The following is a 22,458-nucleotide window of genomic DNA, read 5'->3' on the forward strand; positions in this document are numbered from 1 at the left end:
GAGATGACAGAGATTATAGAAATGATGGAGGTGATATAGAGACAGAGACAGAGAGAGAGAGAGAGGGAGAGGTAGAGACAGAGGTATAGAGATAGAGACAGAGAGATAGAGATAGAGATATAGAGATAGAGATAGAGATAGAGATAGAGATAGAGATAGAGATAGAGATAGAGATAGAGATAGAGATAGAGATAGAGATAGAGATAGAGATAGCGATAGAGATAGAGGTAGCGATAGAGATAGAGATAGAGATAGAGATAGAGATATAGAGATAGAGATATAGAGATAGAGATAGAGATAGAGATAGAGATAGAGATAGAGATAGAGATAGAGATAGAGATAGAGGTAGAGATAGAGATAGAGGTAGAGATAGAGATAGAGATAGAGATAGAGATAGAGATAGAGATAGAGATAGAGATAGAGATAGAGATAGAGATAGAGATAGAGATATAGAGATAGAGATAGAGATAGAGATAGAGATAGAGATAGAGATAGAGAGATAGAGATAGAGAGATAGAGATAGAGATAGAGATAGAGATAGAGATAGAGATAGAGATAGAGATATAGAGATATAGAGATAGAGATAGAGATAGAGATAGAGATAGAGATAGAGAGATAGAGAGATAGAGATAGAGATAGAGATAGAGATAGAGATAGAGATAGAGATAGAGATAGAGATAGAGATAGAGATAGAGATAGAGATAGAGATATAGAGATAGAGATAGAGATAGAGATAGAGATAGAGATAGAGATAGAGATAGAGATAGAGATAGAGATATAGAGATAGAGATAGAGATAGAGATAGAGATAGAGATATAGAGATAGAGATAGAGATAGAGATAGAGATAGAGATAGAGATAGAGATAGAGATAGAGATAGAGATATAGAGATAGAGATAGAGATAGAGATAGAGATAGAGATAGAGATAGAGATAGAGATATAGAGATAGAGATAGAGATAGAGATAGAGATAGAGATAGAGATAGAGATATAGAGATAGAGATAGAGATAGAGATATAGAGATAGAGATAGAGATAGAGACAGAGACAGAGACAGAGACAGAGACAGAGATAGAGATAGAGGTAGAGATAGAGACAGAGACAGAGATGATAGAGAGAGGTGGAGCTGAGCAGTCAATAGCCAAGATGGAGCCAGACTCAGGCACTCCTTACCAACAGCAGTGACCTGTACTCTCTCACTGCCACTGACCACATCAGCAGGAAAAGTGAACTCCAAGGTTTTTGACACTGCTTGTGGCTTGTTGCCAGTCAGGTCCAAGAGGACTGTCTGAGAGTATGTCTGTTCCACTCCTTCAGCCTAGAACATAAAGGCAGGATTCCTGTCAGCCCCTCCACTGTGCTGCTGTGAGGGCAGCAGCTGTGTGCTTGCTGTGCTGAGCCATCTAACACTCTGCCAGGTGTTTTGTGCTGCTTGCTGACACCTCAAGAGCTGAGCTGAGCTCTTGGCCTGTCCAGGCTGACACAGAAACCCTAAGGCTTACCTCCATGAGCTGCTCCTGCAGACCACATTTCACTGACAGCCTCCCCACAGCCAGTGAGAGCACCCGTGCCGAGGGCAGCGCTCCGAGGCCAAGCACATGGCAGGGCTGGAGCTGCTGCTCCTGTGCTACCTGCAGTGCTGTGGCCTCACTGAAGCCAGATGCATGACCAAGGAGTTGTCATTTCCTGATGCATGCAAAATCCCTTGGGGGGGGGAGAAAAAAGTGTCCTTGGAGCAGAGCTAATGAATGGGCTTCTTCCCTCAGCCTACAAGCCTGGATGAGGCACTTGGTGCCATGGCTGAGTTGGTTAGAGGGTGCTGGGTGATAAGTTGGACTGGATGAGCTCAGAGGGCTGCTCCAACCTGGTTAATGCTGCATTCTACAAAGGACTTTTAGACTCCCCTGAACTTCAGCAGAAAGGGTGGCAAGGGAGAGGCTCCACCTGGAAACAGCTCACAGCCCTGCAGGGTAGGGGCTTGAAGTGGCTTAAGGAGAGGCTGAGTTCAACCTGGAGGAAAGGAGGCAGAGGGGGCCTCAGCCATGTGTAGAAATACCTGAGGGGAAGGTGTCAAGAAGGAAGGTGGAGCTGGGGCTCTTCTCACTGGTGCCCAGAGCAGGAGGCAAGGCAGGCACATTGAAACCAAGGCATTTCCCTTTCAACACTACCAAATGAGCTGTGGTAACTGGGAGGGTGCTCAGACCCTGCAACAAGATGCTGTGAAGGGTCCTGCTCTGGCAGGGGGGGTTGGACTGGATGACCTTGCAAGGGCCCTCCCAGCCCCTCACCCTTTGTCATCCTGTGATTAAGAGTTGTGAGCATCTGCTGCAGCTGATCCTGCCCTGAGCAGGGAGGTTGGAATATTCCAGCAAGGATCTGGAGGGGCTGGAAGGTGTCCAGAGCAGGGCCAGGAGGAGGAGCAGAGGGCTGGAGCTGCTCTGCTGTGAGCACAGACTGAGGGAGTTGGGGTTGTGCAGGCTGGAGAGGAGAAGGCTCCCAGGAGACCTCATTGTGGCCTTCCAGGATCTGCAGGGGGCTGCAAGAAAGCTGGGGAGGGACTTGTGAGGGTGTCAGGGAGGGATAGGACTGGGGGGGATGGAGCAGAACTAGAAGTGGGGAGATTGAGATTGGCTGTGAGGAAGAAGTTGTTGCCCAGGAGGGTGGTGAGAGCCTGGCACAGGCTGCCCAGGGAGGTGGTGGAAGCCTCCTGCCTGGAGGTGTTGAAGGCCAGGCTGTGAGCTGTGAGCCACATCCCCCTGAGCTGGGAGCCACATCCCCCTGAGCTGGGAGCCACATCCCCCTGAGCTGGGAGCCACATCCCCCTGAGCTGGGAGCCACATCCCCCTGAGCTGGGAGCCACATCCCCCTGCTGTTGGTAAGGATTGCCTTATTCTAATTCCATCTTTGGTATTTACTGCTCAGCTCTACCTCTATCTCTATCTCTATCTCTGTCTCTATCTCTATCTCTATCTCTATCCCTATCTCTATCTCCATCTCCATCTCCATCTCTCTCTATTTCTATCCATATCTATCTCTATCTCTGTCTCTGTCTCTCTCTCATTTCTGTCTGTCTCTCTCTCCGCATCTCTCTCTCTGTCTCTATCTTTCTATCTCTATCTCTATCTCTGTCTGCCTCTGTCTCATCTCTGTCTCTGTCATCTCTCTATCTCTATCTCTATCTCTCTCTCTCTCTCTGTCTCCATCGCCTCTTCTAGACCAGATTGCTCAAGGCCTCATCCAAGCTGGCCTCCAACACCTCCCTGGAGGGGGCTGCACTCTGTGGCCTGTTTCAGGGCACGGTGATATGCAGGGACAGCCGAGCTGCAGGTTGCTTACCTTCACTAACACTGTCTGGAGGACAGCATCAGAAGCAGCAGATGAAGTTGCTGTCACTCTGATGGGAATTTCTCCCAGCTGCTTTGGCCTGATTGGGAACTGCAGGGTTTTCCCATCTTCACTTGGCACAGACACAGACTCTTGGTTCCCTGTAGCATTTATTTCATTGGATGTCAGGATGATTTCAAAAGCCTCATCCATGTCCAGGGTCACAGTCACCTGCAGACACAGGAACATTTGCAACACAAAGAGCTAATGCTGGGGAGAGGCTTTCACAAGCTGCCACCCTTCTTGTTCATAGAGAAATAGCTTCATGGTCCAGGCACTGAAGGAAGAGTAAAGATCTCCAAAGAGACAATCATAGAGTCACAGACTGGGCTGGGCTGGGAGGGAGCTGCAGAGCTCAGCCCAAGGCCTCTGCACCCAGCAGGCACAGCCCCAACTCCAGCAGCTTGCCCACAGCCCTCTCCAGCCTCCCCTTCAACAGCTCCAGGCAGGGAGCCTCAACCACCTCCCTGGGCAACCTGGGCCAGGCTTCCACCACCCTCCTGCTGCACAACTTCTTCCTCACCTCCAAGCTCAAGCTGCTCTGCTCTGCTCTGCTCTGCAGCCCTTGGCCCTGCTGCTGGCCCTGCAGGCCTTTGCCAACAGTCTCTCTGCAGCCTTCTTGCAGCCCCTTCAGCTCCTGGCAGGCTGCTCTGAGCTCTGCCTGCAGCCTTCTCTTCTCCAGGCTGCACACCCCCAGCTCCCTCAGCCTGGCCTGGCAGCAGAGCTGCTCCAAGCCCCTCAGCATTCTCCTGGCCTCCTCTGCAGCCTCTCCATCAGCTCCAGGTCCTTGTTGTGCTGAGGGCTGCAGAGCTGCACCCAGCCCTGCAGGGGAGGTCTCAGCAGAGCCAAGGGGCAGAATCCCCTCTCTGGCTCTGCTGGCAGAGCTGCTTTGGGTGCAGCCCAGGCTGCCCTTGGCCTCCAGCAGTGGTGAGCACCCTGCTGTCTGGTAAGATATAAGTCTCAAGAGACTGTTGACTTTTACCTCAGCTTCTTCTTTCAAGTAGTTGAAGATGTTAACTTCCAAAATGAACTGCTCTCCTCTGATGACTGAATAGGGCAGGTTCAGGTAAAGGAAGAAGGGTTGGAAAGCTTCTAACTGCAAGACAAAGGCAGCAGTGAGTCCCTGTGGAGGGAGTTAAGTTTGTCTCCTTCTAATTCAGAGTCACAGCACTGTCAGGGCTGGAAGGGACCCCCAGGATCAGCCAGCTCCAACCCCCTGCCATGGGCAGGGACACCTCACACCACAGCAGGTTGCTCACAGCCACCTCCAGCCTGGCTGCAAACACCTCCAGGCAGGAGGCTTCCACCACCTCCCTGGGCAGCCTGGGCCAGGCTCTCACCACCCTCCTGGGCAAGCAAGGCCTCATCTGGCTCCACAGAGAGAATCTCCAACATCTCAGTGTTTGCTGCTGGATCACTGAAACCTGCCCCAGACCCACGGTGGGAATTGCCTTTGTGCCTCACCATCCCTTGCTTGCTGCTTCATCCTTTGTCTCTGTCCCTATCTTCCCCCCTGCATATGAGAGCAAAATCCATCCAAGTGTTTGGGGTTTTTATTCCCCCAAACCAACTCCTCAGTTCCCTTCTTGGGGGATCCATAAAGGACCCCTCCCTGCTGCAGACTGAGGCACCCTGCAGTCAGGCACCAGCAAGAAGCTGACTGCACAGCCTCTCTCCTCAGCCCTTTCAAGCCCGAGATGCCAGCGGGTGCTGCCTTGTGCCCTGCAGCTGCCGGGATGCCTGCGGCAGAAGCCAAAGCCGCCCCCGGCCGGCAGCAGCGCTGCGGGAGCTCAGCAGGGCACCGCTCCGCGGATCGCTGCTGGCAGCCTCGGCAGGGCAGCTTCCGGCACAGGCACCGGGGGTAGGGCTGGGGGTCTGTCACCCTGCGAGCCTGGGAGCTGCCAGGGGTCCCGAGGGCTCCCGGTGGGCTCTGGTGCCGCGGGGTGAGCGCCGCAGCAAGCGGTGGGGAAGGCTCCGTCCGCTGCCCCTATCCCCATGGCAACACAACAAGGGAGCCACGAAGGAACTCTCCCAAGTGCTGGAAGGCAGCAGCGCCTCAGGATGATGCTGGATTTTCCAGGATGAGCCCTGGCAGGAGTCCCTCGGTTCCATGTCTAAAAATACATCTCTGCTCCATCAAAAGGAAACCTGCAGATACTTTGCTCTGGGATGGAGCTTTGGCTGCGAAGAACTCGGTGCCAAGGCTCTCAGCAAGCTCAGTGGGATCAGAACTTCCACTGCTCATGAGCAGCAGGGCCCTGGGAAGGGCTGGAGCATGACAGCTCTCAGTATTGGCTTCTCAGCTCAAAAATGCCTTTCACTTGGCTTCCATCAGGAAGGGAAAATTCTCCCAAGTGGTTTGAGTTTCAGATTCAAACTCCCCTCAGATCTCTGCCTGCTTGGCAAACATCCCAGCACTGGCTGGCCAAAAGAGTTGGCTAAAAGCTCTCACTGGCAAAGGTTCTTTAGATAGTGGAGGAGCAGAGAATAGCAGGGCTGGAAGGGACCCCCAGGCTCAGCCAGTCCCAGCCCCCTGCCATGGCCAGGGACACCTCACACCACAGCAGGTTGCTCACAGCCACCTCCAGCCTGGCTGCAAACACCTCCAGGCAGGAGGCTTCCACCACCTCCCTGGGCAGCCTGGGCCAGGCTCTCACCACCCTCCTGGGCAACAACTTCTTCCCCACAGCCAATCTCAATCTCCCCACTTCTAGTTTTGATCAATCCCCCCCAGTCCTGTCCCTCCCTCACACCCTCACAAGTCCCTCCCCAGCTTTCTTGCAGCCCCCTGCAGATGCTGGAAGGCCACAATGAGGTCTCCTGGGAGCCTTCTCCTCTCCAGCCTGCACAACCCCAACTCCCTCAGCCTGTGCTCACAGCAGAGCAGCTCCAGCCCTCTGCTCCTCCTCCTGGCCCTGCTCTGGACACCTTCCAGCACCTCCAGATCCTCCCTGGCACAGAGGCTCCAGAACTGGACCCAGAGCTCCAGCAGTACTCATGCTGCTAAAGCTGTGCAGGGGCAGTGGCCAGAGGCTGGAGCCAGGCTCTGCTGGGGGCTGCCCAATGGCAGCAGAAGGGGCAGGGGTGGAAGCTGAGGCAGAGGAAGTGCCATGGGAAGAGGAGGAAGAATTTGTTGGCTGTGAGGGTGAGAGAAGCCTGGCAGAGGCTGCCCAGGGGGGCTGTGGAGTCTCCCTGTGTGGAGCTCTTGCAAGGCCAGCTGGATGTGTTGCTGTGTGAGCTGCTGTGGGTGACCCTGCTGGGGCAGGGGGCTTGGGCTGGCTGAGCTCTGCAGCTCCCTCCCAGCCCCTCACATCGATCCTGTTGCTCTGTGGTTCTGTGACCATAGGGTACACCTCCTGAGACTGCAGTGGCAGTCAGATGAATCCAAGATCCTCTGCACTGAGGGACATTAAGCATGCAGATGTCATTGATTTGTTTCCCCATCACAGCCTCCAAGCCTCTCTGTTATTTGCCTCTCTGTTTGGTAGTGATTAACAAGTTTCAGCCATGTGGAACTCTAAGTGCAATCCAAAGCACCCCAACAGGGGGGAGGTACTGAATAATGCATGAGGGTGATGGCAAATGATCCTCTCAACATCTGCTCTCCTTGCAGCCTTCTCACACTGGAGGAGCAGAGGCCAAATTTATCTTCTCATGCCATTTAAAACAGAAAGCTCTTCCTCCTTCCCTCCCAGCAGAGTGAAAGAAGATTCATGATCCCACTCTCAAGGGAGCCTGAGCTGCAAAGCCCAGATCAGGCTCCCAGCCCTCTGGTGGGGCTGGGGTTAGGATGCTCAGAGCATCTTCTGTGTCTGGTGGAGCAACCAGCTATGAAATCTGGAGCTAGGTCTCAGTTGGGATCCCAGAAGTTCCCTTCCTCAGGAACTGGAGGGCATGAGAATTCAGATGGGCAAATGGATGCCAAGCTAGTCCTGGCCTAGCCCTGGATTCAGCTGGGCAAGCTGTGCCCCAGTGCTGCACAGTCAGAACCTTTCCAAGCTCAGGCACTTCAGTGGAGCTCTCTCAGGCAGGGACATAGCTCCTCCAGGATCCTTACACAATGAATGGAAGGAGATCAGCACCTTCAGGGGATCATTCAGCACAGATGCAATACTGAGGAGCCACAGAAAGATTCAGCTCAGCCACTGAACCACAGGATCCAGCAGGCTGGAGCAGGCCTCAGAGAGCATCAAGTCCAACCTGTGACCTAACAGCTAACACCTCCTGACAGCCAAACCCTGGCTCCAAGTGCCACATCCAAGCCTGGCTCCCAGCCCAAGCCCCTGCCAGAGCAGGAGCAGAGAATCCAGCACAGGGCACACAGAACACATCCAGACAGGGCTGGGAAGGCTCCAGAGCAGGAGACTCCACAACCTCTCTGGGCAGCCTGCTCCAGGGCTCTGGGAGCCTCCCAGGGCAGAAGTTGTGGAGTCTCCTTCTCTGGAGCCTTCCCAGCCCTGCCTGGATGTGTTCCTGTGCTGGGTGCCCTGGGTGGTGCTGCTCTGGCAGGGGTCCTGGACTGGGTGACCTGTGGAGGTCCCTTCCCACCTCTGATGTTCTGTGGTGCTGTGATCCCTGGAGGCAGTGAGCTCCCTTATCTGCTGGGGGGGAGGATGGTTCCAGCCTTTCCAGTGGCTTTCAAGGCCTGACTGATTTTTACTGTGCAGTCTTGGCCTGTTTAGGTCTAGTCCAGGGACTAAGTGGAGGCAGTTTCAGGCCAGCCTGATCCAGCCTAGCAGTGGCAGGGGGGAGAAAGAGCCCTGGGGCTTGTGTTGAAGCCCAGCTGGGGAGAGGAGCAGCCCTGGGGGTTGGTCTGACTCTGTGGAGGGGTTTGTGTGGAGCTTTAATGCTGCCCTGTGTACAGCCCAGGCCTTGCTTTGCTGTGTGCTGGCTGTGCCTGGCTGTGCTCAGCACTCTGCACTGCAGCCCTGCAGTGCTGCAGCCTGGGGAGAGGTTTCCCATGCAAGCTTCCCTCCAGCCCTCTGTGTGCAGAGGTTTGCTTCCCCCCCAGGGCCACCAGAGCAACCTGCCCTGCTCCACAGCATGCCATACCTCCACTGGAGCAGTGGTCACTCCAAGGCCACCTCGTTCAGACACCACAAAGGCACTGGCTAGCCAGGACGTGATGGTGTCCGGTGCAGTGACTTCCAGCGTGGTGTCTGTCCCAGAGCTGAGGGCAGAAGGGGAGAGGAGACTTTCAGAAGCTTTCATTTACAGCCAGCAAGGCTTCAAATGCTTCCAAACTTCAGTCCAAGGCTGCTGATTTCATGTCTGTTGGGGGTTTGTTTCCCTTTTCCTAAGCACCTGCAGATATTTGGGAGGGGAACCAAAGGATTCCTTCCATTTCTAACTGTTTCAAACGACTTGAACTGAAAACAACTGCACTGAACCACAGCACCTGCTAGCCACAGTCACAGACCCTCCACACCAGCTCCCAGAGCCTCCACACCAGCTCCCAGAGCCTCCACACCAGCTACCAGACCCTTCACAGCAGCTCCCAGAGCCTCCACACCAGCTCCCAGATCCTCCACACCAGCTCCCAGATTCCCCACAGCAGCTCCCAGAGCCTCCACAGCAGCTCCCAGAGCCTCCACACCAGCTCACAGACCCTTCACAGCAGCTCCCAGAGCCTCCACAGCAGCTCCCAGATTCCCCACACCAGCTCCCAGATTCCCCACACCAGCTCCCAGATTCCCCACACCAGCTCCCAGAGCCTCCACAGCAGCTCCCAGAGCCTCCACACCAGCTCCCAGATCCTCCACACCAGCTCCCAGATTCCCCACACCAGCTCCCAGATTCCCCACAGCAGCTCCCAGAGCCTCCACAGCAGCTCCCAGAGCCTCCACACCAGTCCCCATGTGAGGGTGCTGGCTGTGGAAGAAGACAGGGTTTGTGCTGCATGAGACAGGGGCAGATTTCACCATCATTTGACACTTTGAAGTGCAGGCAGGAATAGCTTTCCCTCTCTGGGCTGATCACCTCCTCCTCAAGCACTGGAGAGGAGAAGCCTGGGTCTCCTCATCTGTTATCTTCCCAGGGGTGAAAGGAGAAGAGTTTCTTTCATAGAATCCCAGAGCTGCCAGGGTTGGAAGGGAGCTCAAGGCTCAGCCAGCTCCAACCCCCTGCCATGGCCAGGGACACCTCACACCACAGCAGGTTGCTCACAGCCACCTCCAGCCTGGCTGCAAACACCTCCAGGCAGGAGGCTTCCACCACCTCCCTGGGCAGCCTGTGCCAGGCTCTCACCACCCTCCTGGGCAACAACTTCTTCCTCACATCCAGTCTCCATCTCCCCACTTCTAGTTCTGCTCCATCCCCCCCAGTCCTATCCCTCCCTGACACCCTCACAAGTCCCTCCCCAGCTTTCTTGCAGCCCCCTGCAGATCCTGCAAGGCCACAAGGAGGTCTCCTGGGAGCCTTCTCCTCTCCAGCCTGCACAACCCCAACTCCCTCAGTCTGTGCTCACAGCAGAGCAGCTCCAGCCCTCTGCTCCTCCTCCTGGCCCTGCTCTGGACACCTTCCAGCCCCTCCAGATCCTTCCTGGCACAGAGGCTCCAGACCTGGCCCCAGAGCTCCAGGATTTTTATCTAGTTTCCATTAACCACAAGGCCTTCAGACAGGCTCTGTCCCAGTTTGTGCAGCTGCACACCACAGAGCTGCTCAGAGGGCTGGAGCGCCTCCCTGCAAGGCTATCAGGGTTGGGGCTGTTCAGCCTGGAGAAGAGAAGGCTCCAGGGAGACCTCACAGCAGCCTTCCAGTGCTTGAAGGGGACCCACAAGAAAGCTGAGGAGAGACTTGTTAGAAGGGCTTGCACTGATAGGATGAGAAGAGATGGATTGAAGCTTGAGGAAGGCAGATTCAGGCTGGTGATTAGGAGGAAACTCTTTGCAGTGAGGCTGGGGAGGCTCTGGCACAGGCTGCCCAGGGAGGCTGTGGCTGCCTCCTGCCTGGAGGTGTTCCAGGCCAGGCTGGAGGAGGCCCTGAGCAGCCTGGGCTGGTGGGAGGTGTTCCTGCCCAGGGCAGGGGGTTGGAGCTGGATGATCTCCAAGGTGCCTTCCAACCCAGAGCATCCTCTGCACCCTTCGGGGTGTCTCCGATCTGACGTTTGGCCTCTAGGTGGTAGCACAGGATAAAGGATGCTGCAGTTTTCAGCCAGGTTCTGTAGCATCAGGGCAGGAGGAGAGGCTGAGGGAGCTGGGGGTCTGCAGCCTGGAGAAGAGGAGGCTCAGGGGAGACCTTCTTGCTCTCTCCAACTCCCTGCAGGGAGGTTGTAGCCAGGTGGGGGTTGGTCTCTTCTCCCAGACACCCAGCACCAGAACAAGAGGACACAGTCTCAAGCTGTGCCAGGGGAGGTTTAGGCTGGAGGGGAGGAGAAAGTTCTTCCCAGAGAGAGAGATTGGCCACTGGGATGTGCTGCCCAGGGAGGTGGTGGAGTCCCCATCCCTGGAGGTGTTCCAGAGGGGCTTGGATGTGGCACTTGGAGCCAGGGTTTGGTTGTCAGGAGGTGTTGGGTGTTAGGTCATAGGTTGGACTTGATGACCTCTGAGGTCTTGTCCAACCTGGTTGATTCTATGATGCTGTCAGCAGCTCCCAAGCATCAGAAGGGCAAGGGGGGATCCATTCCCCTTGCCCCTCTCCCCCATACCTCATTCTGGTGTCGACCCAAAGCCAGGTCTCTGGAAAATGTGTCCTCACGTAGGGACTGCCGAGGTCAGGAGCTCCATTCTTGGCTGTGGGCATGCCTGCCCCATAGTCATCCTCTATGGGGATCATTCCTCCATCTACCACAGGGGAAAGCCAGAGCAAGGTTTGCTTAGCTGCAAATAGGGGCAAGGGGGAAAAAGGAAAGGAAAGAAAAACCAAACCAAACCAAAGAAAGAAAACAAACCAAGGCCAAAGCAAACCAAAGCTAACCAAAGGAAAAGCAAAGCAAACCAAACAAAACCAAAGGAAAACTAAACCAAACCAAAGCAAAACAAAACAAAACAAAACAAAACCTAACTAAAATCTAAACCTAAACAAAGCCAAACAAAACCAAAACCAAACCAAACAAAACCAAACAAAACCAAAACCAAACCAAACAAAACCAAACAAAACCAAAACCAAACAAAACCAAAACCAAACAAAACAAAACCGAAACCAAAACCTAACCACAAACAAAACCAAACCAAAATAAACCAAAACCAAAAACAAAACCAAACCAAAACAAAACCAAACAAAACCCAATCCAAACAAAACCGAAACAAAACTAAAACAAAACCAAAACCAAATCAAACCCAAACCAGATCCAAACAAAACCACAAACCAAAGCCAAAGCAAAACCAGAACCAAACAAAACCAAAACCAAAACCTAACCAAAACAAAAGCAAACACAACCAAAACCAAACAAACCCAAAACAAAAACAAAGCCACAAACAAAACCAAAACAAAACTAAACCAAAACCAAATCCAAACCAAAAGCAGAACCAAACAAAACCGAAACAAAAAACAAAACCACAAACAAAACCAAACCAAAATAAACCAAAACAAAACCAAACCAGAACCAAAACAAAACCACAAACAAAAGCAAACCAAAATAAACCAAAACCAGAACAAAACCAAACCAGAACCAAAACAAAACCACAAACAAAAGCAAACCAAACCCAAACCAAAACAAAATCAAAACAAAACCAAACCAAAACCAGAACCAAACAAAACCACAAAGAAAACCAAACCAAACCAAACCAAACAGAAAACCACAAATAAAACCAAACCAAACCCAAACAAAACCAAACCAAAACTGAGACAAAAACCCAAACTAAACTACAAACAAAACCAAACCAAAACCAAACCAAAACAAAACAAACCAGAAGAAAATCCAAAAACCTAACCAAACCAAAACGTAACTAAACCGAACCAAACCAGACAAAAGAAAACAAAACCAAGGCAAACAACAACAAAAAACCATACAAAAACCCCTCCAAACCAAACCCAACCCAACCAAACCCCAACCAAACCCAACCCAAACCAAACCCAACCCAACCAAACCCCAACCAAACCCAACCCAACCAAACCCAACCCAACCAAACCCAAACCAAACCCAACCCAACCAAACCCAACCCAACCAAACCCAAACCAAACCCAAACCAAACCAAACCCAACCCAACCAAACCAAACCCAAACCAAACCAAACCCAACCCAACCAATCCCAACCCAACCAAACCCAACCCAACCAAACCCAACCCAACCCAACCAAACCCCAACCAAACCCAACCCAACCAATCCCAAACCCAAACCAAACCCAACCAAACCCAACCCAACCAAACCCCAACCAAACCCAACCCAACCAAACCCAACCCAACCCAACCAAACCCCAACCAAACCCAACCCAACCAAACCCAACCCAACCAAACCCAAACCAAACCCAACCCAAACCAAACCCAACCCAAACCAAACCAAATCCAACCAAACCCAACCCAACCAAACCCCAACCAAACCCAACCCAACCAAACCCCAACCAAACCCAACCCAAACCAAACCCAACCCAACCCAACCAAACCCCAACCAAACCCAACCCAACCAAACCCAACCCAACCAATCCCAAACCCAAACCAAACCCAACCAAACCCAACCCAACCAAACACAAATCAAACCCAACCCAACCAAACCCCAACCAAACCCAACCAAACCCAACCAAACCCAACCAAACCCCAACCAAACCCAACCCAACCAAACCCAACCCAACCAAACCCAAACCAAACCCAACCCAAACCAAACCCAACCCAAACCAAACCAAATCCAACCAAACCCAACCCAACCAAACCCAACCCAACCAAACCCCAACCAAACCCAACCCAACCAAACCCAACCCAACCAAACCCCAACCAAGCAAAGGGAAGCCACTGATCCAGTTAAGCCAAGTCCCATCTACGGCAGAGTGCCTGGGCTGCAGTCTGTGCTGTGCTGGCCAGGCTCCTCAGTGGCATTGGGATCTTCCTTGTGTGTTCCTTTCCTAGCCTGGTCTTGGTGTTATGAGGACTGAAAAAAGCTTCCCCCCAGCCTTAAGGCCCTCCCTGGTGCCTGCAGGGCGCTAGGGGAGCTGCTGCAGCAGGCAGCGCAGCACAAACCCCTGCAGGGCACAGCACCTTGAACTGCAGCTGCCAACGCCTGTCACAGCCCCAGGCCTCTGAGGGGGAGTGGAGCTCAGGCCAGCAGGGAAGAAAAGTCACAAAAATAACCAAGAGAAGGGTTTTTTAGCAGCAATTCTCTGCATTTGATGTGTCTGGAGTGCTGGGGATGGTTTGCAAGGCTGGGTGCAGCCTGTATGTGGGACAGGAACAGGAGCCCTAACCCACTGCACCTCTTCTGCTCTGCTGAGACCTCCCCTGCAGGGCTGGGTGCAGCTCTGCAGCCCTCAGCACAGCAAGGACCTGGAGCTGATGGAGAGGCTGCAGAGGAGGCCAGGAGAATGCTGAGGGGCTTGGAGCAGCTCTGCTGCCAGGCCAGGCTGAGGGAGCTGGGGGTGTGCAGCCTGGAGAAGAGAAGGCTGCAGGCAGAGCTCAGAGCAGCCTGCCAGGAGCTGAAGGGGCTGCAAGAAGGCTGCAGAGAGACTGCTGGCAAAGGCCTGCAGGGCCAGCAGCAGGGCCAAGGGCTGCAGAGCAGAGCAGAGCAGCTTGAGCTTGGAGGTGAGGAAGAAGTTGTGCAGCAGGAGGGTGGTGGAAGCCTGGCCCAGGTTGCCCAGGGAGGTGGTGGATGCCCCATCCCTGGAGACACTCAGGGTCAGGCTGGAGGGGGCTCTGAGCAGCCTGGTCTAGTGGAGGCTGCCCCTGCTTGCTGGGTGCCCTTCAAAGGTCCCTTCTGCCTCTGCCCTGTGATTCCTTCCCCCCCTCAGCAAATCAGATGTGGCCAGGTTGGAGTTCATTACTTACAAAGAAAATCTTCCTTATCCTCCTCCAGAATGGCATCAGTTGAGACCCAGAGGCTGCATTTCTGGACAAAATTTACACAGCACATCTCAATACAGGGACCTCCAGGACAGCAACAGTGCTCAGCTCCTTGCTTTGCTTGCTCTTCTCCCCAGCAACCCAGCTAACCACAGCAAAGCAGCCACAGAGCTGAGGTAAAGTGATGCACAGGAACCGACAGGCAGCCAGAACAGCTGCACCTGAACATGCCCTCAAGGGCTGAGAGGTGCCCAAAGGGAGGGCAGCAGGAAGCAGGAAGCAAGCTGCCCCTGTGAAAGCAGAAGGAAATCCCTTGGCCCTCACAGCGTTGGCAGAGTGAGGAAGTCCACAGCTCAAACCCCCCTGGAGCCATCCCAGACAGGAGGCTGCCTGCAGGCCCCCAGCGAGAGCCAGGCCAGTGGTGGCTCCAGCAAGGGAGGTGCAAATCACTCAAAGCAGTTAAACTCCACCCAAAACCTGGCTGGGGATTCAATTAATGAACTAATTAATTAAACTAATCATTGGCAAGTACCTGAAAGACACCAAAAAAGCCTCTGACCAGGGGGAAGTACTGCGTCGTGCTGTACAGATCCAGCTCGTGGGAGACCTGGGAGGAGGGAAAACACCAGAAGGGATCCAAAGACTGAGGGCAACACAGATCACTCAGGAGTGGCACAGCCTCAGAGGGTGTCAGGGGCTGGAAGGGACCTCTGCTGAGCTCCCAGCCCAAGCCCCCTGCCAGAGCAGGAGCAGAGAACCCAGCACAGGTTGCACAGGACCACATCCAGATGGGGCTGGGAAGTCTGCAGGGAAGGAGACTCCACAACCTCTCTGGGCAGCCTGCTCCAGGGCTCTGGGAGCCTCCCAGGGCAGAAGTTCCTCCTCCTGCTGAGCTGCAACCTCCTGGGCTGCAGTTTCCATCCACTGCTCCTTGTCCTATCCCAGGGTGCAGCTGAGCAGAGCCTGTCCCCTGCCTCCTGCCCCCCAGCCCTCAGCTCTTGATAGCCATTGATCAGATCCCTCTCAGCCTTCTCCTCTGCAGACTGCACAGCCCCAGGGCTCTCAGCCTCTCCTCCCCAGGCAGTGCTGCAGTCCCTTCAGCAGCCTTGCAGCCCTCACACAGTACTCCAGAGGAGACCTCACCAGAGCAGAGGACAGCTGCAGAATCAGCTCCCTCACCCTGCTGGCCACACTTCCACTGACACAGCCCAGGGCACAGTTGGCCTCTGGGCTGTGGCTGCACACTGCTGGGTCATGCACAGCTGCTCATTAACCAATACCCTCAGGTCCTTCTCCACGAGGCTGCTCTCAATCCCTTCACTCCCCAGCCTGTATTGATCACAGAGTCAATGCCAGGGGCTGGCAGGGAGCTGCAGAGCTCAGCCAGCCCAAGCCCCCTGCCCCAGCAGGGTCACCCACAGCAGCTCACACAGCAACACATCCAGCTGGCCTTGCAAGAGCTCCACACAGGGAGACTCCACAGCCCCCCTGGGCAGCCTCTGCCAGGCTCCTCTCACCCTCACAGCCAACAAATTCTTCCTCCTCTTCCCATGGCACTTCCTCTGCCTCAGCTTCCACCCCTGCCCCTTGTGCAGGGATTGCCCTGACCCAGAGGCAGGACCTTGCTCTTGGCCTTGTGCAACCTCATGAGGTTCACAGGGTGCTGATTCTCAAGCCTGTCCAGGTCCCTCCTGGTGGGATCCAGGTCCCTCCAGATGGGGTCCAATCCCTCCAGATGGGATCCAGGTCCCTCCAGATGGGATCCAATCCCTCCAGATGAGATCCAGGTCCCTCCAGGTGGGGTCCAGGTCCCCCCAGATGGGATCCAGGTCTCTCCAGGTGGGGTCCAGGTCCCCCCAGGTGGGGTCCAGGTCCCTCCAGATGTGGTCCAGGTCCCTCCAGATGGGGTCCAGGTCCCTCCAGATGAGATCCAGGTCCCCCCAGGTGGGATCCAGTCCCTCAGGAGTGCCAGTTGGCAGAATTACCAAAGCTTTGCCTCCAGAAGGACTGCAGCTGCAGCTCCAAGAGCATTACCTCAGCACTTCCAGCAGCACATTCCCTTCTCCCCAGGTGCTCACCGTGTCCTTTGTTATGTCACTGCTCTCCCCCAGCAGCTTTGTGCTTTTATCCACCACTGCAAGGCCAACCACTGCTCCTGGCTCTGTTGTGCTGATTCGAAGGGAGACTTTCTCAGCTGGTTTGACCTTCTCTTTGCTCCAAGAGATTTTAATCTAGAGGGGACAGGGAAATAAACCCCAGAGCAAAGTAAACCCCAGAGCAGCTCCACAGTGAGCTTCACAGCCACTCACACCTCTGAGGGAGCCTTTCCTTAGCTCAGCTGCCTGCAGGCAGGGCTCTGGATGGGCTTTCCCTGGGAGCTTTGGGACAATGCCATGGCATTCAGTGTGCTCTCTGGCTGTCCCAGCTCCCTGGGCAAGGCACAAGTCCTGCTCTGTTTCTGTTTCACACTTTCCCCTCATCAGAACATCGCTGCAGTGTCTGGAGGGGGAATTCAGCTCCACACTGCAGCTCCCCACTGCAGCTCCACACTGCAGCTCCCCACTGCAGCTCCACACTGCAGCTCCCCACTGCAGCTCCCCACTGCAGCTCCACACTGCAGCTCCCCACTGCAGCTCCACACTGCAGCTCCACACTGCAGCTCCCCACTGCAGCTCCACACTGCAGCTCCCCACTGCAGCTCCACACTGCAGCTCCACACTGCAGCTCCACACTGCAGCTCCACACTGCAGCTCCCCACTGCAGCTCCACACTGCAGCTCCCCACTGCAGCTCCCCACTGCAGCTCCACACTGCAGCTCCCCACTGCAGCTCCACACTGCAGCTGTATTTGTTCAGCTCTCCATGGTTCAGTTCAGGGTTTAAGCTCCCATCACATCCAGAGTCAAAAGAAATAATGGAGACTGTGCCAGGCACAGAGGCTGGCAGGGGCTGGCAGGGAGCTCCAGAGCTCATCCACCCCAAGCCCCCTTGGGCTCCAAGGCCTGCTTGGACTCCCTCCAGCAGTTTCCTGTCTCTCTGGAACTGAGGAGCCCAGAACTGGACACAATACTCCAGAGGAGGCCACACCAGGGCAGAGGAGAGGGGGAGGAGGAGCTCCCTGAATGAAGCTCACCAGCCCCCTGCATGCCAGCAGGACACTGCCAGCACGGTGCCAGCCTCCCTGTGTAACTTAGCAGGCCCAAGGGAGAGGCAAAGCAGCACTTTCTGGGCACTAATGCATGCAGCAGTGATGGCACTGAAAGATGCTGTGTGCTTGGGGGACAGACAGAGGGTCCTCCCCTCAAGGGCAGCAGCTGGCCCAGTAAAACCCCCTCCAGTCTGCCTCTGCTCACATCCTTAGCCTAACATCAGCCACAACAACATCACTGCATCTTTTCCCTCAGCATCACAGTAGCACAGAGGCTGGCAGGGAGCTGCAGAGCTCAGCCAGCCCAAGCCCCCTGCCCCAGCAGGGTCACCCACAGCAGCTCACACAGCAACACATCCAGCTGGCCTTGCAAGAGCTCCACACAGGGAGACTCCACAGCCCCCCTGGGCAGCCTCTGCCAGGCTGCTCTCACCCTCACAGCCAACAAATTCTTCCTCCTCTTCCCATGGCACTTCCTCTGCCTCAGCTCCCACCCCTGCCCCTTCTGCTGCCATTGGGCAGCCCCCAGCAGAGCCTGGCTCCAGCCTCTGGCCACTGCCCCTGCACAGCTTTAGCCCCAGCCAGGAGCTCACCTCTCAGGCTCCTCCAAGCCAAGCTCCAGAGCCCTCAGCTCCCTCAGCCTCTGCTCCTAAGGAAGAGCTTCCACTGCCTGCAGCATCTTTGTGCCTCTGCCATTGACTCTCTCCAGCACTTCCCTCAGCTCCTTCCTGACCTGAGGGGCCCAGAGCTGGACACCAGATTCCAGCTGTGGCCTCAGCAGGGCAGAGCAGAGGGGCAGGAGAACCTCTCTGACCTCCTGACCACAGCCCTGCTGATCCCCCCCAGGCTGCCATTGGCCTTCTTGGCCCCCAGAGCACATTGCTTGCTGCCACCAGCAGCCTTGCTGCCAGTGCTCTCTGTGCCCTCATCCAGGCCCTTGATGAATCTATTGAGCAGCTCTGGTCCCAGCCCTGACCCCTGAGGGACTCCACTGGCCTCAGGCCTCCAGCTGGACTCCATCCCATTGACCACAGCTCTCTGACTCCTTTCCTGCACCCAGTTCCCAATCCAAGGGTTTACACAGCCCTCAAGTTCAATCCTTTGTCACACTTACAGCCTTGTACTCTTTGCTGTGCAGGGCAGAGGCACCCAGATGGTCCCAGCCTGCAGCTGAGTGGAGTTACCTTGTCATCCAACACAGGCTGAATGGGCAGGGAGAGAACATCATTCACAACCACCCCAAGCTCATCAACATAGAACACAAGGATGCAGGCCAAAGGAGCCCAGGAGTTCTCTGCTGTTAGAGTGAAGGTTGTTCCAGACTTGGTGCCAAAATCCAGAATCTGGTCCTTGGACAACACCTGGAAGGGGGAAAGGAGAGAGTTAAAGTGTTGGCATCTCAGTTTGTCACCAGCTCTGCAATTCCCTCTCCCAATAGCAGCTAAAAGGAGTCAGAGAGAGCTGTGACCATTGAACTGCCAGGGCTGGAAGGGAGCTCCAGGCTCAGCCAGCTCCAACCCCCTGCCATGGGCAGGGACACCTCACACCACAGCAGGTTGCTCACAGCCACCTCCAGCCTGGCTGCAAACACCTCCAGGCAGGAGGCTTCCACCACCTCCCTGGGCAGCCTGTGCCAGGCTCTCACCACCCTCCTGGGCAACAACTTCTTCCTCACAGCCAATCTCCATCTCCCCACTTCCAGTTTTGCTCCATCCCCCCCAATCCTATCCCTCCCTGACACCCTCACAAGTCCCTCCCCAGCTTTCAGCTGCAGAGTCCCCAGGTGGAAAGATCAATAAAATCAGCTCTGGGCAGCCCACACCTGGAGCCTTGTGTCCAGCTCTGGGCAGCTGAGTGCCAGAGAGCTGTGGAGGTGCTGGAGCCAGGGCAGAGGAGGGCAAGGAAGCTGGGAAGGGCCTGGAGAAGCAATGTGCTGGAGAGAGGCTGAAGGAGCTGGGGATGGTTAGTGGGCAAGAGAGGAGGCTGAGGGGAGAGCTCCTGGCTGCCTGCAGCTCCCTGCAAGGAGGTTGTGCAGAGGCTGCTGCTGCTCTCTGCTCCCAGGGCATTAGTGAGAGAAGAAGAGGGCAGAGCCTCAAGCTGCCCCTGGGGAGGTTGAGAGTGGAGCTTAGGCACAAGAGTGCTCAGGGCTTGGGATGTGCTGGGCAGGGAGGTGGTGGAGTGCCCAGGGCTGGCTGTGTTTGAAGGTGGTTTGGCTGTGGGGCTTGGGGCTGTGGTTTAGGGCTGAGCCTTGCAGAGCAGGGCTGATGGTTGGCCTTGGGGACCCCGAGGCTCTCTCCCAGCCTGGCTGCTGCTGTGGCTCTGGGAAACTTACCAGGTAGTGGAACTCTCTCACTGGTTTGTTGCTTGCAATGCTCAGCTCAAAAGGTTTCCCAGCCTAGGAAGAGCAGAGGATTGCTGTGGATGAGGGTGGAAGCCTGATGGATGACTGGAACAGTTCTTATCTTAGCAAGTTCTATCTCAGACTGTACCTTTATATCCTGGCTCTTGGTGTCCACCTGGAGGTAAGTCTGGCTGGGGGAACTGAAGACATCATAGACAGCTATGTCAGTGCTGCTGCTGAGGAACTCTGCCTGTGGCACAATGCAAGATAAAGCTCTGAGAAACCAGCAAGCTTCGTGTGGAGATCACACAGCACAGCACCACAGAGCTCCAGAGGCTGGGAGGGAGCTGCAGAGAGCATCCAGTGCAGCCCCTGCCAGAGCAGCAGCACCCAGGGCAGGCCACACAGCAATGCAGCCAGGGGGGGTTGGAAAGGCTCCAGAGCAGGAGACTCCACAACCTCTCTGGGCAGCCTGCTCCAGGCCTCCCTCACCCTCACAACAAAGAACTTTCTCCTCCTGGGCAGCTGAAACCTTCTCTGCTCAAGTTTGTCTCCAGTGCTCCTTGGCTTCTTGCTGTGCAGCACCCACAAGAGCTTGGCCCCCTCCCCTTGACCCCCAGCCCTCAGCTCTTGAGAGACATTGAGCAGATCCCTCTCAGCCTTCTCCTCTCCAGGCTAAACAGCCCCAGGGCTCTCAGGCTCTCTTCCCAGGGGAGATGCTCAAGTCCCCTAAGCATCCTCCTGCCTCTGCCTTGGGCTCTCCCCAGCAGCTCTCTGTCTCTCTTCAGCTGGGGAGCCCCAGACTGGACCCAGGCTTGCAGCTGTGCTCTCAGCAGGGCAGAGCAGAGCAGAGGGGGAGCAGAACCTCCCCAGCCCTGCTGGCCACACTTCTCTTGCTGCCCCCCAGGCTCCCCTTGGCTCTCTTGGCCCCCAGGGCACATTGCTGTCCCCTGCAGAACTTGCTGCCCCCCAGCACCCCAAGGTCTTTCTGCATGGAGCTGCTCTCCAGCAGGGCAGCCTCTACCCTGTCCTGGTGCCTGCTGCTGTTCCTCCCCAGCTGCAGGACCCTGCTCTTGTCCTTGTTGAACTCCCTGAGGTTTGGCTGCAGGCAGCTCCCAGCCTGTCCAGGTCTGCTTGGATGCCAGCACAGCCTGAGGGCTGTCAGCCTCCCTCCCCCAGCTCTGTATCCTCAGGCACTTGCTCTCCATGCCCTCAGCCAGGTCACTGGCAGGGCTATTGAACGAGGCTCTCCCCAGCACTGGCCCCTGGGGACCTGTGGCACTGCTTCCCAGAGCTTTGTGGCCTTACTGGCAGCACCAGAGGCTGAGCTAAGGATGCCCCCACTGCTGGTCTGGGGTAGCTGTTTTGGTTTGCCCCCTGCTATCTTGGTGCAATCATTGGTGCCAGACAGGATCCAGCACTTCCTGTGCTGTGCTAAGCTGAACAGGAGCTAAGGAGAGCAGTGGTAGGTGAGGGGGCAGCTGCTGTGGGTGGCAGGCACAGCCCTGCCCTGAGCCCTGCCCTGAGCCCTGCCCTGAGCCCAACCCTGAGCCCTGCCCTGAGCCCAGCCCTGAGCCCAGCCCTGAGCCCAGCCCTGAGCCCTGCCCTGAGCCCAGCCCTGAGCCCTGCCCTGAGCCCTGCCCTGAGCCCAGCCCTGAGCCCAGCCCTGAGCCCTGCCCTGAGCCCTACCCTGACCCTGCCCTGGGCCCTGCCCTGAGCCCTGCCCTGAGCCCAACCCTGAGCCCTGCCCTGAGCCCTGCCCTGAGCCCTGCCCTGAGCCCAACCCTGAGCCCAGCCCTGAGCCCTGCCCTGAGCCCTGCCCTGAGCCCTGCCCTGAGCCCAACCCTCAGCCCAACCCTGAGCCCTGCCCTGAGCCCTGCCCTGAGCCCAACCCTGAGCCCAGCCCTGAGCCCAGCCCTGAGCCCTGCCCTGAGCCCTGCCCTGAGCCCTGCCCTGGGCCCTGCCCTGAGCCCTGCCCTGAGCCCAACCCTGAGCCCAGCCCTGAGCCCTGCCCTGAGCCCAACCCTGAGCCCAACCCTGAGCCCAACCCTGAGCCCTGCCCTGGGCCCTGCCCTGAGCCCTGCCCTGAGCCCAACCCTGAGCCCAGCCCTGAGCCCTGCCCTGAGCCCTGCCCTGAGCCCTGCCCTGACCCTGCCCTGAGCCCTGCCCTGAGCCCTGCCCTGACCCTGCCCTGAGCCCAGCCCTGAGCCCAGCCCTGAGCCCTGCCCTGAGCCCTGCCCTGAGCCCTGCCCTGACCCTGCCCTGGGCCCTGCCCTGAGCCCTGCCCTGAGCCCAACCCTGAGCCCTGCCCTGAGCCCTGCCCTGAGCCCTGCCCTGAGCCCAACCCTGAGCCCAGCCCTGAGCCCTGCCCTGAGCCCTGCCCTGAGCCCTGCCCTGAGCCCAACCCTGAGCCCAACCCTGAGCCCAGCCCTGAGCCCTGCCCTGAGCCCAACCCTGAGCCCTGCCCTGACCCTGCCCTGGGCCCTGCCCTGAGCCCTGCCCTGAGCCCAGCCCTGAGCCCAGCCCTGAGCCCAGCCCTGAGCCCAACCCTGAGCCCAGCCCTGAGCCCTGCCCTGAGCCCTGCCCTGAGCCCTGCCCTGAGCCCAACCCTGAGCCCAACCCTGAGCCCAGCCCTGAGCCCTGCCCTGAGCCCAACCCTGAGCCCT

At 56.3% G+C, this 22,458-nt stretch overlaps 1 protein-coding gene across 1 annotated transcript in view; it reads right to left on the reverse strand.

The window, feature by feature from the left end:
- Positions 1-22,458, reverse strand: part of CD109 (CD109 molecule) — a 56,105-nt gene that overhangs the window by 24,526 nt on the left and 9,121 nt on the right. Inside the window, exons 7-17 of the mRNA XM_068165192.1 lie at positions 19,941-20,042; positions 19,784-19,846; positions 18,636-18,812; positions 16,383-16,535; positions 14,837-14,911; positions 14,290-14,350; positions 11,028-11,163; positions 8,435-8,552; positions 4,365-4,478; positions 3,335-3,553; positions 1,172-1,316 (exon numbers count right to left, since the gene is read on the reverse strand). Coding sequence (XP_068021293.1) covers positions 1,172-1,316; positions 3,335-3,553; positions 4,365-4,478; positions 8,435-8,552; positions 11,028-11,163; positions 14,290-14,350; positions 14,837-14,911; positions 16,383-16,535; positions 18,636-18,812; positions 19,784-19,846; positions 19,941-20,042 — 1,363 coding nt within the window. The remainder of the gene's footprint in view (positions 1-1,171; positions 1,317-3,334; positions 3,554-4,364; positions 4,479-8,434; positions 8,553-11,027; positions 11,164-14,289; positions 14,351-14,836; positions 14,912-16,382; positions 16,536-18,635; positions 18,813-19,783; positions 19,847-19,940; positions 20,043-22,458) is intronic.

This window comes from Melanerpes formicivorus, unplaced genomic scaffold (genome assembly GCF_026170545.1).
Source record: "Melanerpes formicivorus ecotype bairdi unplaced genomic scaffold, bMelFor1.0.p_v2 SCAF_85, whole genome shotgun sequence".
In the NCBI taxonomy this organism is placed as follows: Eukaryota; Metazoa; Chordata; class Aves; order Piciformes; family Picidae; genus Melanerpes; species Melanerpes formicivorus.